The following is a 16,804-nucleotide window of genomic DNA, read 5'->3' as shown; positions in this document are numbered from 1 at the left end:
AAACATAAAAATTTGTATAATATGCAAAATTACATTATACAAATTTCAATCATTATCTAAAAATATCTAAAAATTAAACAAGATTTTTTTGTATTTAAAACCCTTTAATACCTCAAAAAAAAATAAAAAATAAAAATCAAAAATTCAATGAACAATATGGCCATTACAGTACATGGTATAGCAACGAGCTAAAAGTAACATTTGTAAACATTTTTTCAATTCAAGAGAGTTGTGCTCATTACAAATATCAAATTTTGCTTAGCGCAGATTAATTTAAAGCAAAAATTTAAAGAAAAAGGAACAAGAGGAAGAAGGGAAAAAATCATTCTAAATTCGCAATTTTGTGCCTACACAAGAAATAACAAAATTTTAGCCTATAGCACACCTAAATCCATTTCAAACAAGTAACATCAACGTATAAAACAATAAAATAATGCACACGATATATTTGGTTACCTACTATCATAGATTCAACCTTCTATGGGCATATATTTCAATTTAATAAATGGATTGCCTTGACTTGTCAAAGATGCCACCCTAAAAACTGAGGTACAAGCCAAAAAAATAATCATTTCTACAGTACGAGTGATAGTTGCAATTTGGAAAACAGTTAAGCACTTTTTTAATTATTAATCCTTGAAACAATTGGCACGACGAATGAAATTAAAGCTATTAGGTCATGAATGGAAACAAATAACATGCAAAAGAAACACAGCTCACTATTTCTGGTATATTTGAATCATGTGGGAATCTCCCATAATTCACAATCATTAAGCTTGAAAAATAAATACAAAGAGAAAGATGCCCACAGATAATCAAACCCAACATTAAAAGAAAGTAAAATAAAAACTTACGTGATGGAATATATAGCAGATGCATTCTGGCATGAATCTTATATTTGAAGCTTCACCCCATATGAGAAGATAAAGTCCAATGTAGATAAGCTCTAATTGTTGTCTGTCAGAACCTTGAGGAAATCTGCAGAGTCAAAAGTAAAGCACCTGATAAGTTGTCATACCTATTGTAATTCAAGAAACACTAAAATTGACAAATCACTTACCTAAGATTTGATTTACATCGCAAATAATCGCACCATGAACGATAATTCTTAAATATGTTATCCATCAATTGCTCTATGGTACTACTATCAAGCTGCAATAAGTTCCTAATCAATTTTCAATGAACAATATACCAGGATACCCACATGGGCTACAGAGAAAATATTAGAATTTCTTTGAAACGAGGTAGAAAACAGCAATTTCCATTTAAGATTTTACCACAGAAAATAGCATAACATCTTTGAAAAGGACTACAGAGAAAATAGTAGAATATCTTTGAGAAGAGCTAGAAAACAGCAATTTTCATTTAAGATTTACCACAGAATAATTTTCATGACTCCTTTTCCTTGCATCAATATTGGCTAGTAGCAATATAAGATGCTCCCTCTGATTAGCAACATTTCCTCTCTTCGTTCCCCAAAAAACAAGAAAGACAATATCATGGAGTTAGAAAAAATGATATTTATTTCATTGTAATTCATATAATATCTACGCAAGAAAGATTTATAATCAGATAAAAAACCTCAAATTCATATAGTTGGCCAGATGATAAAAGATTGTCTACATAACTTGTGTGGATGCTGAAGAGTAATAATGAAATCTAGGTTATATGCTCCAGTAGATATTTGACAAGACACACAAAATCACAGGAAACATGTTCTTTTTTCACAAATCTGAATCTCTTTAAGGGTTGTCTCTGATCTTAATGTCCTCCATGATGGAAAACCCTCAATCTTAATTTGTTTCTATCATTTCATTTACAAAGATATTACTAACATTGAAGATGGTGTCGCTCTATAGAAGACTATGGTTCACAGATTTTTTTTATTCATGCACAACCTCAAATGTGTCAATGCCTTTGGAAGCAATTAGTCTGGCAGTGGCCTGGTAACATTAGATTTCTGTGAGCATTCAAGAGAGATATGCTGATTTCTGTTGATAATTTCTACCCATCGCTATGTTAAGATTTGCCTTACTTATAAAAAAGGCCAGCCATATAAATTCACCCCGGTACCTTTCGCGAAAAACCTTGTGGCACCCTAGACTTTGCAAGGGATCTATTATGCCCCTAAATTATGAATTTTAGTAACACTGCATACTTTTCACACTAGAAACAACAATATTTATGATGTAGTGACATTGCCACCCACATGGTCTGAGCAACTTCTGTGCTTAGGATGAAGTAAAATTCAAGCCTTCATTTCCCTTTGGCTGCTTAAAGGTGAACTATTGGGTGCCTATATAATTAGTCTAGGAGTAAAGCTGGATCACCAACAAAAGACCCAAAGCCTATGACATGATAGATGCAAATATGAAAAGGAACTGAAAAAATGAATTCAATGTGAAAATTACCTGAAAGCCAAAAACAGAAGAAAGCCAGTCAAGGATATCATTGATTGATTTAACCCTTTCCTTAGGCAAGTCATGAGAGGCATCACGTGCCAAGCTAATTTTAGGCATTGGAAGATTATCCACATTACGTATAGCACTAAGTGCAGCTTTGATCTACATGTTTAAGGAACAAAAGTAATAAACATGAGCAATTATAGGCTTTTTCAGAACAAATGTAAGTAGCAAATAAGATACACTGCACATGCCCAACCTCAGGAAGTTCCATAATTGCAGGTTTTGCCCCAGCAGCATATAATGGAAGAATGTTGTAGTGTTCATATTGCTCCTTTAGCCTGTCAACATCCCGGGCATACCTTTGTGTCTGGGTAAGAAAGATCAATTTAAGACGCTTTTAATTGCATTCCACGCAAATAGGTGCTTTAAGATCTAGTTCCCAAATATCAAAGCAAGCAACTCCAACCTCATTATCAATTTTTGATGGAGGTACCGCCGTTCTCAGCACATCATACAATACTGCTGCAATCTGAAGAATCTTAGCCATCTCTTCCCTACAACAGTTAGCAAAAAAAAAAAAAAAAAAAAAAAAAAAAAAAAACAAAGATTAAGATGCCACATGTGCTTAGAAAAACTTGAAGATTTGATCAGTGTATAAAAAGGAAAACACGCCAATTAGAAATCAAGACTCACGGTTTTTTGTCGTATCGGCCTTCTTGTATGTTTTCCACATAGAATTTCTGGTAAAACAGTTGAATTTCTTTTGGATCAGTTCCTGCAAGTTGACGTTTTGTTTCTACTTCTTCCTACAGGAAAGAAAAACTGATTTAAATCATTTCTCACCTTCGCAACTGTGAAATTTAATTTGGACTTTATTCTAGATACTGCAATGTGAATATTCACTGAAAAATAATGAAAAATTGAAGGCCAAAAACTTCATGAAGTCCAGCATGTGTGATGTAATTCGCAAATAGATATGATATCTGTGGAGCAATGATTCTGATGCACGAAGAATACTAACTATGAAGCTTATAATGTTATTATTTGTCTACAAGTTTGCAAGAAGATTTTCATATGATTCAGGTCTGAAGTTCTTCCCTCCCTAAGTTTGCCTGAAACTGAGCATCAAATATGAACTGGGAACAGTCCACAATTCACATTCCTGTCCCTTTCTCATTTATATGAGATTCTGAACCATTCCCCTTCATCAACACTGCTTGTCTGAACAATTTCCGACTCTATTCTACCTTTCAAATAATAAAGCCTTAAATTGCAATGTGCAAGCTATGACTTTGAAGTATTATTTCCAACAAAAGAGCCAGATTATAGCACATAAGTTTTACCCTCTCAAGCCTATGCAACAAATAAGTCTTGAACTGGCGAACACCACGTCCACTCGAGTATGGATCCATCCTGTGAGCCTTCTCAAAAGCATGAAAGCGACCTAATTAGACAACACATTAATGTAAGGGAAAAAGAGTAAGTGACAGGAACTTTTTGCTATTTGATAAGACATGAAAAAGTAATCAGTAATTCCACAAAATCAGTAAAGAAATCAAGATGGACAGCGATCAAGTGCATCATGGAAAGCAGCAATAATAATATCTCTATGGCAAACGCATTGTCAGTCTTTGCTTTAAAATATCCCTATCCCACAACAAAGGATTCATGGTGAGGAAATCAAAATTGGCTGCAATAAGAAATGATGACTACTGAAAAAATATTTACAAATTTTTTTTTTCAAATTACTTTGTCCACCGTTAAGAAAAATGTCTGAAAAATCATGGAACATAGACTCCAGATACGTTTAGAACCACCATGTAAGGTCTTTTCTGGAACAAAAAGCTCAATCAACAATAATAAAAGATAGCCAATGCAACTCAATTTAATTGCATGAAATTCAAATGAAGGTAAGCTGAATTGCCCAACAGGATATCAAGTGAAAAGAGGAAAAGAAGAAAACAAAGAAGATTTTAAAAAGAATGGAAAAAGAAAAGGAAAATCAGGAATATTATAACATCCAAGTTTCAAGACTTTTTCTTCTTTATCATCCATTTCATAGCATATTCCACATGAACACAAACAAATGGTAAGTTCTTTGCTGAAATAAACCACTCCTAGCCGAAGCCCATAAAAAAAGACCAAAAACTGAACGTTGACATCAATTCCATAAAGCCATATGTAATTCATATTAAAACACAAAGAGCAGACAAATAATTGCCCTTCCTATGGAAAGTAGCCCAACTCATAAGCATCCTTTTCCTTCAAAACATCCAAATACGTAACACTACCATGGCTATAGCCGAATTACTGGATAGCAAAAGTAATCTCAAATGCCCTATTATGTAGTCCCTTCTCTACTCTATAATGATTTGAAAGGTATAATTTGCTTATCTAAAACCTCCAACTTTCCATATTCATTCACATTCAACAACATTAGAAGTCCGAACTACTGCTAAATAAAAAAATTTGATGACGAAACAGAGGAAAAGAAAAAGGCAAAGAAGCTTACAGAAATAAGCAACTCTAGGATTTTCCTTCTCCACCTCATTGGCGACACGGAGAATGGGAGCAATAACAGATATAGCAGATGGGACAAGCTCGCTATCCGAGGCAGAAGTATCTTCATCAGGCAAATTCACCATCATAGTCTGAGCCCGTGTCATCCTCCGGGAAAGTGAGCGAGGCGGGCGGCCCTTATTCTTCGTCCCGCTCGAACTGGCCATATCCAAGCCAGAACTACTGTTAAGCTGCTTCCTTTGCTAATGAAAAATGAAGTAATGGTAATTATCCAAAGGCTTCGAATGCGATGTTTGGGTATTGTTTTATTATAATAAATTAGAGAAGAAGCCATTTTTCCTTTTGGAAAGGAGAGTGAGAGATGCTTTGGGTGTGGAGTGGGTAAAAGTGATTGCTCTTTTAACAAGAAAAGAATGATATCTCTTTTTCTTTGATTTAAGTGGAAGAAGTGCTCTTGCTTTTCCATTAACAAATCAACAATCGAAAACTATTTCCTTGCTTTTAAGTTTTGTTTGTGCTTGTGTTGCTCTAGCTGCTACTTCTGCTTCTGCTTTTATCTGTGTTTTGTGAAAAGTAAGGGCCGTTGCTTCGTGGCTGAACAGAGCCGAAACTAGAAAAAAGAAAAGAGAAGCTTTTTCTTTTTTTATTTTGACTGCCGCCCAATAATCTCAAGCGCGCTGTACTTGTTCAGGTGTATTATTCACCTAAAATTAATAAATAATAATTCTAAAAAATTTTAAAAATATGAAAAATTGTTTTGTTCTACGGTTGTAAAATTGAGTAATAAATAATATTTTTTAATATAACTCTTATTTATATTAGATATAAAAATTAATTTTAAAATAAATGATAAATTAATTGAATTATCCAAGATTTTATTATAATTTAAAAAAATTAATTAATTTTTAATTTTCGTGTAAAATCTTAAAAAATTATATTTTATAACCAAGAGAATAATTTCACGAAAATTATAGGTATATAATTATTAGTATATCTTAAATTATAGCGAAATTAACACATACGTTCTGCTACTTTTAAGAAATAACTCTAAAGTTCCTAAATTATTCTTTCATCCCGTAAATTGCTCCCCCGTCCATTTTTGCAACATTTTGTCATTACCCTTGTTCAAACTAATAGCCCCACTAACAATAGGAAAGAAATTTTCACCGATTGGTGGCAGTTGTTGCCAAAAAACCAAGCAGCAAAGAGGAGCGAGTTGCTTCTATCGAGGTCAAATTCTCTCTTGCTAGACGCAATGACAATTCAGAAAAAAGGGAAAATGGTGCCGAATAAGCTGCAAATGAGGAGGCTAGACAATCGCCGACTAAGGATAGGCGTTGCCAAAAAATCAAGAGGTAAAATTGAGGTGGAGCTGTCCGATCATAAACGAAATGCAGGCTCTGCTTCTCTCTCATTTACACTACAACGGATCAAAATATAGAAAGTGGTGGCCGAAGGGATCGGTAGTGAGGTGCGGGTGGTCAAGTCGGTGGAGCTTGAGCTCTAGTGAACGAAAACCGCGGAAGGGGAAGGGGGTAGGGGCTGTCGGCAGAGTTTGGGAGAGGAGAGGAAATTGGGATATTTTTTTTCTCTTTAGGTCTTTCGGTGAGTAGTTTGGTTTAAACCGGATTTGATTCGGTCCAAACCCATTGTGTTGAGTGATTTCAATTGATTATGGGTTTAATTTAATTTTTAATGTTTGATTTACCAATAACAAAAGTATTCGTTATTAAATTTTATTTAATAATTTTACAAAGCCTCAATTTAATTATTTTTAAATATAATAATGTCCTAATATCATTGGTTAGAATTAATATTAAATTTTTAAATGAAAAATTTATAAAAAAAAATTTCCTCATCGTTTCAGTAGGTTTGCTGGATTTTAGAGAGTGTATGAACACAAAAGGGCCACTTTTTATATTATGCGTTGACAAGGGTAACACTTGTCATTTAATTAATTTATCTTTCATTTGACTGCTCTTTTTCTAATTGACTAACTGCAAAATGCTATAAAAATGGACAAAGGAATCAATTTATGGAATGGAAGTAAAATTTAGAGACTTCAGAGTTACTTCTTGAAAGTAGTAGGACGTATGTGTTAATTTCGCTATAATTTAGGGACGTGATTATATTTTTCCTAACTATTACAATACACATGTTATTTATTTAAAACAAAGATTGGTAAAACTAACTACATAGTAAATATTAGACATTATAGGTCTGTTTGCAAAATTAGCTGTTTTAGTAGCTGTTAGCTGTTAGCTGTTCATATAGCTGTTTAGAGTAAAAGTGTTCGGTAAAATTAACTGTTTGATTAGCTGTTTAATTTAAAATAAGAAAAAAAGACATTTGAATATTGAGTTAAAATTTAAGTTATGATTATAGAAATGAACTCAATATAATAAAAAAGAGATAATTATGTAATGTGTTATTACTTTTCTATCGAAAGAATGTTAATCTATAATGTATATTTTAACTATATAATTTGAAATCACTACTATTTTTAAAATGATAATATAATTTCCTCACATATTCCTCTATTAATTCATTATTAAATTATTTTGTTTAAATTTTTATATAAAATATATAATTTTTTAACATAATAATTAATTTAATTAATGCACTCCTTTAAGATATATTATATTGTATGTATCGTTATAAATCACAAAGTGGCACAAGTCAATATTCTTCCAATGAATCAATGACAAAAAAAAAAATAGAAGTTATTATTAGACTAAATTAAATTAGTTTCATCTTCTACTCTGCCATAAAGAATATGCAATATGATCAAGAATATTATTCATTTCAATAAATCTTTCTCTAATATTTTTACTATTTGTGGAAGTACCATGCATGTCCAAAAGCTTTTTAGAAGAGATAAAATCAGGATAGTGCTCAAGTACTTGAAAAACCGGATCACTTGGTAGGTTGATTCGAATAGAGTTATGAAGTGTAAATGTTGCTACTATGATTTTTATTTTTGTCTCCACACTGAATTGTGATATTTTATTAAGGATTTTCTATCTCTGCTTCAAAACTCCAAAAGATCTCTCAATACAACTCCTTAAGGATGAATGTGCCCGGTTAAATGCTTCCTGAGCATTTTATGGATGCTCATGTTGAAACTGTGATTGATGGTGTAATATCCTGAATTTTTATTTTCAAAACTTTTGAATTTTTAATAAATCAAAAATCTGAATTGTGACGGTATGGGCTTAAGTACCGAATAATTTTAATCTGGGCCTAAATTGCGAGTTGGACTCAAGCCCAAAATAAGTTATCGGAACTTCTAGTCGAAAATAATTTAAACTTCTTAGAATTGATATTGGATCACTTAAAATAATAATACAAATTATATTTACCACTTAGTAATCCTAAATTTGATTAAATCAATTAAATAAATCAAATTAGAAAAAATGAAATGGAGTTATTCAGTAAATATTTAATTATTGATAAACAGGAACTGTAAATCGGCTTAAAGTTTTGTGAAACCAAGAGAAAAACCAGATAATCAAACAAAAATCGAGCTAAATCGTTGAGTTGGACCAAACCGGTTCGAATCGAACCGGAATGGCCTAGAAGCCTCTAGACCCACCTCTCTTCTTTTTCTTTCCTTCTCTTCTTCTTCGCGCATGCAAGAGTAGCGCCGCTCCTCCTCCCTCTCCTCGTTTTCGACCTCCACTCGATCAGAACGGGGTGGCAATTGGTTCGTCCGGCGCCGATGGTCATGATTCCAGCCTCCCTTCATGCAGATTGGACCTCCAGAGGCGAGATCAGACCTCCTTCTGCAAACCGCACCTTGCTCTCCCAATCTCAGGTGAAATCTCGCCGTTTAGTCGATCTCAGGTGACAGGAAGGGTGCCAATCAACTCCTAATCACCTCTAGAGCATTTTCCTTCCATAAATTTGCGACTTCATCGAGGTTTGAGAAGCTATCGTGTGCGGAGGAGGAGGTGCAGTGGCTGTGGAGCCCAATCCGGCCAATTAGAGGACCGATCTCACTAAATTAACACTAGAAATGGAATCCTTGGTGAATTTCGAGATGAATGGTATAATCGTAGTGAATTTTTGGGCAAAAGTTGCTTTTCTGACCACCGCGCACGGCGGCGGTCCGGCGACCGGCCGACGACACTCTGGCGAGGCTTCAAGAGGCAGAATGCTCTTCTCTTCGCTCTGATCACGGAAATAAAATCTGATCTTCAATCGGTACACTCTAAACTTAACTCGCAAATTTTGAATAGATCCCGAATTAATTAATTAATGAATTTAATTACATATTTAAGTAAATGAAATTAGATATTGTTAAATATATTTCATGAATATTAATCATACCTATAAGGCTGGTATTGAAAAAATATAAATTCCTAGCTAATAATAAATTTTAGGAATTTTAGTAACAAATAAATAGTTATATAACAATTAAGTGTAATGGACTGTGTGAATTAAATGAACGGAATTAAATTAGTAATATTCTTAACAAGTAGTGACGAATAAAACTTTAGATATTATGAAATATTATAAAATATTATAATATCATCATCATTATTATTATTATTATTGTTAATGACTAGAAATTTTATCTAAAGGTTATAAATTGAAATAAATAAATCAATAAGAAAACACTATATATATATATATATATATATATATATTTGACAAGTTAGTTAAGTAACTAGTATTTGAATTAGAATTCTTATTTAGAATTTTCTTATTATTTTAGATGCTTATAAGGTTTCAGAATATGAAGACAAAAGCTGGAAGCACACAGTATTAAAGACAATCCTTTAAAGGATAATAAAGAACTGTGAGTAGTGTTAGATAATTCGCATCATCCGCCTGCATTCATGCATTCACGGCTAAATGTTATCATGCATTATTGCCATATTGTGATGCACTATTTGTTGATATTGCTTGATTACTTGTGATGTGATATTGCTGTGCCTTGTTTGTATGGAATTGGGATGAAGTGGGTCACCATGGGTTTGTGAGACCGTTACCGTTATATGGATCCTGATTATGATTAGCCGGGTAAATGGGAGATCGGCGCCCCTGTGTGCACCTACTGTTACCATTATCGTTAACCATAGGATGGCCACTTGTTGTTGCGCACCGGATAATCTAGATTTGATTGTAGCCCGCAGGGTGGCCTCCTGTTGTGAGCACTTGATGATCTAGATTGGATGGAGACCACCGGGTTGCCTCCTGTTGGTATTTTTTTTTTAAAAAAGAGAGAGTGGAAAAAAAAAGAAATAATAATAATAATAATCAGAGGACCGGTCGTGTGAGGATAATACCGGTCTGCCAGAATGGGGGATTGGCTCCCTGGTGCACATGTGAGTGGATGGGCCATGTGGGAGGACGGCTCATCGGGCTTAGGTGACTCCACTGACTAATTTCCACGTGATATGATTATACGAAGGTGATAATAAATGACCACATGAAAATATTTTAGCATTTGTATGATTGTGTGGGGTGAGAGGGTTATCTAATCCTACTCACTGAGTCTAGTACTCACCCCTCCTGTGGATCCCGTATATGAATGGCACAACCCAAGAGGGGGGTGAATTGGGTTTTCAAAAAAAATATTTTAGAATTTAAAACAAAAATATAGAATTCTAAGTGCAGCGGAAAAATAAAGAACTCGTGAGAATAACTTATGGATTAGAACTACCTCACAATGTTCTATTCATAAAAGATAGAAAGACTATGCAAAGTGCATCTATTAATTAGAACTGCTTCACAACGTCTTATTCAATATTAGAACTTCTTTATGATGGAAAGCTATTGTATTTAGAACTTCCTCATAAAGTTTAGAAAAACATATAAGACTGTGTGAGAGACAGTTATTGAAATTAGAACTGCTTCACAATGTTTTATTCAGTATCAGAACTGCTTTATGATGGAAAGCTATTGAAATTAGAACTTCCTCATAAAGTTTATAAAATTAATTAGAACCCAAGTAGTGAAATATACTGTGAATAGAAGAACAGTTAGAACTTGTTATATTCACTTATCAGAATTCCAGAATTCTAATATTCAGAGAAGATAAGACTTATTCCAGTTTTTAGAACATCTGAATCATTAACAACTTTAGCATTTCTAAAATATAAACAGAAGTGTAAATAAAGCAGTATCAAGTAAAACTTAAGAAATTAAAAGATCAACACAGTGATTTATAGTGGTTCGGCACTAACTCGCCTACATCCACTCCCCAAGACTCATCTTGAGATCCTCAACTATGTTATCTCTTTTCAAGGGTAAGAGACAAACCAACAGTACAAGGCAATAGATCAACACCTAGATCTACCCTTTATCCCACTAGATTTTCCAAAGGTTCTAGTTAACCTCAACCCTTTCTGTTTTTGGCAGAGTACAGAAACTCAATTCAAGACATTAGAATCTCTCTCACGGAGAAGGTTGCTTGATAACCTCTTTCACAATTGCTTCTAACCTAAGCTATTACACAAATGTTTATCAAATAAAAAATCTGTCTACTATAGATTACAGAATCTAAATAGACAGAAAGAAATGCAAATATAAGCACAGGAAAAATAGTTTTTCAGATTAGAAAATCGTTTAGAACACAGAACCGTTTTTCAAAAGTAGTTAATAAAATTCTTTTCTCTTTAAAGATAAAAACGTGAAGTGTAAAGATGAAAAGAAAAATGGGGGTAGAGAGTAAGTTTTGAGAGATAAAGAATGTGATCAATAGATGAATACTCTTAAAATGAAAACTCTTTCTTTCATTTAGTTCAGAGCGTGAAAGCTCCTTTTTATAGAGAGATATGTGACTCTCGCTTTTGTAAAGAGGATATTTCATTTTGAAATCAGAATATTTTCTTTCCTTATTTAGAAGATACGAAAATCTTAGTTACCAAAAGTTTATTTTATCATTTTGGTAAGAGAATAGAAAACGATCTTTCTTTCCTTAAACATAAAGATTTTCGAAAGCAATTTATTTGGAAAGTATTTTTCGAAAAGATATTACTTACTAAAAACGAAAAGATATAATCTTTCTTCGTTTTAGGTAAGAGAATAAATTAAAGTTCTTTAGATCTTCGAAGAGAATTTCCGAAAAAGAAAGTGTATGATTTATTACCAAAATCGTTAGAGACATAATCTCTTTAATTTTAGGTAATTGAATCATTTTGATTTCTTTAAAGAATATTTTCGAAAACAAATTTTTGACAAAAGAATTTATTTTTGAAGAATCTAATTTCCGAAAAATATTTTTGATGAGAGAAAAATTAATTTATGTGCTTATAGTTGAATTTTCTCTCTATCCTACAATGTATCCTAAATACCTAACCACTAGGGTCTTCGGATATCTTCACACACTATGGATTTTTGTAGGACTTGCCTTGTTCGTTTTCTTTTCATAAGAATTCTGCATAAAATAATATTAGCACAAATAATATAATTTAAATTTATTTGTTTTGTTTTAATCATCAAAATTCCGAGATTAGAATTTGACCCTTGAGCCAACAATCTCCCCCATTTGATGATGACAAAACCAATAAATTTAACAAACATAAAAACATGTGCTCCCCCTAAATTTTATGCATGTAAGTTCTAAGCATGCCAAATGATCTAAATATGATGCAAATTAGAACATGTATTTTGCTCCCCTTGAATAGATGCAATAAAACTATTTGTGAAAATTAGAACTAGGTGGACATTTTAGAAACTGATTTTAGAACTAGCAAAGATAGACAAGATATTCTAAGTTCTATTTATCAGAGCATATGGTCAGAGCAAAAGAATAGAATAAAAACTGATATTAGAACACAAGATCTTAAAACCAACCTATAGAGCAGATACAAACGTTAGAATAAGAATCTAAGTTCTAAAACACTCAGTTTATTATATAAAATACATGGCTCTCCAAAATAGACCATATAGAAAACAATAAACACCAACACAGATTAGAAAGATTAATAAACACTAAGATTAGAAAACACTAAACACTAAGATATAAGTACTTTGGTCACCAAGTACGTACCAAAATATTCAAAATACCACCAAAATACCTACGTTCTCCCCCTTTTTGTCATCATACAAAGGGGTTAGAAAAACAAAAAGATCAGAGCATAATAAAAGAAAATTAGAATAGAATTCCAATAGTATAACCTACAAAGAAAAAATATTGTTCACAACACATAAAGACAAATCAGAGAGGCTTAGGATCAGTTCTAAACCTCTTAGAACTTCTCAAATTCTGAGCTGGAGCAGTTTTAGAAGAACTTTCTAGCCGTTTAGAAGAAGGGTGCAATGAAGGTTTTCTTCCATGAGTCCTGTGTTTACCTGCAGTGTGCTTGACCCTCTTTGGTTTCTCTGAGGTAGGAGTGTAGGGTGTTCCTTTAACTTTCAGAGTAGCTAATTTCCTTTCATTCACATCTTTCATCCTTTCCAAGGTCTCAATGAGAGACTGATTCTGTTCAATCACAGTCTTGCAATGCTTTATTGCCTCATCGAGTTCCTTGTTATGCTCTTCTATTAGCTCTCTTTCCATCCTTCCTAGCATAGCTTCCCTACTCCTTTGAGCTGATAACATCTCAGATTCTTTCTTTGTTTTGACCTCAGTTGACTTTTCTTCATCACTTATTTCTAGCTTTTTTGTCTCAGCATCACTGACTTCTTCTACTTTCTTTCCTTTTTCAACTTTTCCAGACTCCTTTTTCTCTTCTGTTTCTTCTTCTTTTTCTAATTCTGCTTTCTTCTTAGCTTTCTCTTTTTCTGTCTCCTCCTTCCTTTCTTCTTCTAATTTTTTTTCTTCTTCTCCTTCTTCCTCTTCTAACTTTTCTTCTTCTTCTGCTTCCTCTTCTAACTTTTCCTCCTTCTTTGTTTCTCCTATTTTTGCTTTTCCTTTGTCTTCTCTCTTCTTCTTTTTCTCATTCTCTTCTCTTCTTTCCTTTTCTTTCTCAACTGTTTCTTTTTCTTTCTTTACTTTTTCAACTTCTCCTTTCTCTTTCTTTTCTTTTCCCTTCTCTTCTTTCTCCTTCTCTTCTTCTCCTTCTTCATCTTTCATTTTTAATGACCCACTGTCCAGCTTTGAAACATTAAAGCTAATCACTCTCCCTTAAATCAACATCAAGAAACTCAAACACTAGTGTAAGTATCATTCCGTAGGGCAGTTTCTTAGGGTTGTTCTGAATCTTGTCAAAGATAATATGACATAGGTTGAGAGGTTTCTTCTCAACTATGTGCCACATTATGCACAACTCAACCTGGTTCACATATGTGAGTGAGACAATCTTGGGATAAATGTAATGTACAATTAGTTTGTACAGCCATTTCATACTATCTGTCAGGTTTGAGCATTCTATAGTACCCTGTTTGTCTGCAGAACCCCTTTTCACGATTTTCTTCACAAATTCTTCCTTTTTATACTCACTAACCCTAGAAATATCCTTAATCTTCATCACCCTAGACCAGTATTTGGCACATCAAAAATCTTGCCCAAGTCAGCATAAGACAATGCTTTGGTCCACCCTTAAGTTTAATAGAGATCGACTCTGTTCCACTAACTTTAAGAGAACAGTAGAACTCTTTGACTAAATTTTCATAACACAATCTGTTTAGTGACAGAAAACTCATCCAGCCTTGAAACTCAAAGAGTTCCTTGAAATCAAACTCATTACTACCAAAGAATTTCCAATCAATGACATACGAATGCATGAGAGGATATGGTGAGAGGACAAATTTACCTTTGTCGCGTGCCCTAGCCACTTGTTTCTTTGAAGTAGCAGTTTCGGTTTTTCCTTCCTTTGGTTCCTCTTTTGGCTTTTTCTGTTTCGACTCCTTATGCTCATATTTCTTTGAAAGCATTTTTAGGAGTTGAAGTTCTTGCTCAGTTAAGGAATCAGATGAGGAGGTGGAACTTGATTCAGCCATTGTTGAGATTTTCGAAACTCAGAACAGCTTAGGGTTTTATTTAGCAAGAGAGCGAGAGAAAGAATATGAAGCAGTTAATAGAAAGACAAGAACACTTAAGTGGCGGAAGAAAATAAAGAACAGTTTTTAAAGGGAATTTAAAACGACAAATAGAATAAAAGAAATAAAATAAATAAATAAAAATAAAACCGCCAAAGTACTAAGGATAATAAAACAAACACACACAATAAATTAACTGTTTTTGGATTTAGTCTAAAGCAAGATTCTGATAGTGACATTAGAAAGTCATATCAGGGCAATATGCGTTTCTTTTTAGACAAAAATCGATTTTCACACAGAACAAAAATTAGAACATAGCAAGTTTTTCATTTTCGAATATAGAAAGCAATTTAGAACATACTTACAGAGTTCTAAAGTTACGAGTTTAGAACTAACATACCAAGCTCTCTTCTAATTGAGTAGAATTGATTTTCATTCAAAGGTTTACTAAAGATATCTGCCAATTGTTTTTCTGTAGGAATGAACTCAATTACTATGTCACCTTTTTGTACATGATCACGTATGAAGCGATGTCTGAGTTCTATATGCTTGGTTCTAGAATGCTGAACTGGATTCTTAGATAAATTGATGGCGCTTATGTTGTCACACTTGATTGGCACTGTTTCTAATTTCAGTCCATAATCTGCCAACTGTTGTTTGATCCATAGAACTTGTGCAACACAACTTCCAGCAGCAACATATTCTGCTTCTGCAGTAGAAAGAGCAACAAATGTCTGTTTCTTGCTAAACCATGATCCAAGGGTGTTGCCTAGAAATTGACAAGTCCCAGACGTGCTTTTTCTATCTATTCTGCTTCCTGCAAAATCAGAATCACTATACCCAACAAGATCAAATGTATCACCCTTAGAATACCACAGACCCAGATTAGAAGTTCCACAAAGATATCTTAATATTCTTTTTACAGCAATTAAATGAGATTCCTTGGGAGACGATTGAAATCTAGCACATAGACAAACACTAAAGTGTATGTCTGGTCTGTTAGATATAGTAAAGAACCAATCATACTTCTAAACAATTTAATATCCACATCCTTACCTCTTTCATCTTTTTCTAATTTCGAGGATGGACTCATTGGTGTACTACATACCTTGGCATTTTCCATTTTGAATCGTTTCAACAATTCTCTAGTATATTTTTCTTAATTAATGAAAATTCCATTCTCACATTGTTTGATTTGAAGACCAAGGAAGAAGTTTAATTCTCCCATCATACTCATTTCAAACTCACCCTGCATAATCTTAGAAAATTCCTTACAAAGAAGATCATTAGTAGATCCAAAGATTATGTCATCAACATAAATTTGTACAACTAGAATGTCATGTGCTTTATTTTTAATAAATAGTGTTGCATCAACCTTTCCTCTTGAAAAACCATTTTCCAATAGAAACTTACTTAATCTTTCATACCAAGCTCTAGGAGCTTGCTTCAAACCATAAATAGCTTTAGTAAGTTTATAAACATGATTAGGTTTATCAAAAATTTCAAAACCAGGAGGTTGTTCTATATACACTTCTTCATTTAGAAAACCATTTAGAAAAGCACTCTTCACATCCATTTGATATAACATGAAGTTTCTAAAACATGCAAATGCACAAAGCATTCTAATGGCCTCAAGTCTTGCAATCGGGGCAAAGGTTTCATCAAAATCGATGCCTTCCTCTTGGTTGTACCCTTGAGCCACTAATCTTGCTTTATTTCTCACAACGTTACCTTGTTCATCAAGCTTATTTCTAAGCACCCATTTTGTTCCAATAACAGAATGGTTTTTAGGTCTAGAAACAAGTTTCCAAACTTGGTTTATCTCAAATTGATTTAGCTCTTCTTGCATAGCAAGAATCCAACTTTCATCATTTTGAGCATCTTCTAAATTTTTAGGTTCTAATTGAGAAACAAAAGCAACATTACCGAAATATCTTTTAAGTTGA

General features: G+C 33.2%; 1 protein-coding gene across 3 annotated transcripts in view; it reads right to left on the bottom strand.

Annotated features, from left to right (window-relative positions):
* LOC119369102 (callose synthase 7) overlaps positions 1–5,528 on the bottom strand; it is a 33,483-nt gene extending 27,955 nt beyond the window's left edge. Inside the window, exons 1-9 of one of the 3 annotated variants that reach the window (XM_089720648.1) lie at positions 4,918–5,528; positions 3,749–3,849; positions 3,099–3,211; positions 2,872–2,959; positions 2,662–2,772; positions 2,412–2,564; positions 1,377–1,466; positions 1,061–1,152; positions 855–978 (exon numbers count right to left, since the gene is read on the bottom strand). In XM_089720648.1, coding sequence (XP_089576774.1) covers positions 855–978; positions 1,061–1,152; positions 1,377–1,466; positions 2,412–2,564; positions 2,662–2,772; positions 2,872–2,959; positions 3,099–3,211; positions 3,749–3,849; positions 4,918–5,131 — 1,086 coding nt within the window. In that variant the 5' untranslated portion in view covers positions 5,132–5,528. Of the gene's footprint in view, positions 1–854; positions 979–1,060; positions 1,153–1,376; positions 1,467–2,411; positions 2,565–2,661; positions 2,773–2,871; positions 2,960–3,098; positions 3,212–3,748; positions 3,850–4,917 lie in introns of those variants that run through there. The other 2 variants (XM_089720649.1, XM_089720650.1) reach the window with 2 other exon arrangements.
* Positions 5,529–16,804: the final 11,276 nt, after the last annotated feature.

This window comes from Jatropha curcas, chromosome 4 (assembly GCF_041381405.1).
Source record: "Jatropha curcas cultivar XTBG-Jc1 chromosome 4, XTBG_Jcur_1.0, whole genome shotgun sequence".
In the NCBI taxonomy this organism is placed as follows: domain Eukaryota; kingdom Viridiplantae; phylum Streptophyta; class Magnoliopsida; order Malpighiales; family Euphorbiaceae; genus Jatropha; species Jatropha curcas.
The sequence above is the reverse complement of the archived record's forward strand: the minus strand, read 5'-3'. Positions and strand labels throughout refer to the sequence as shown.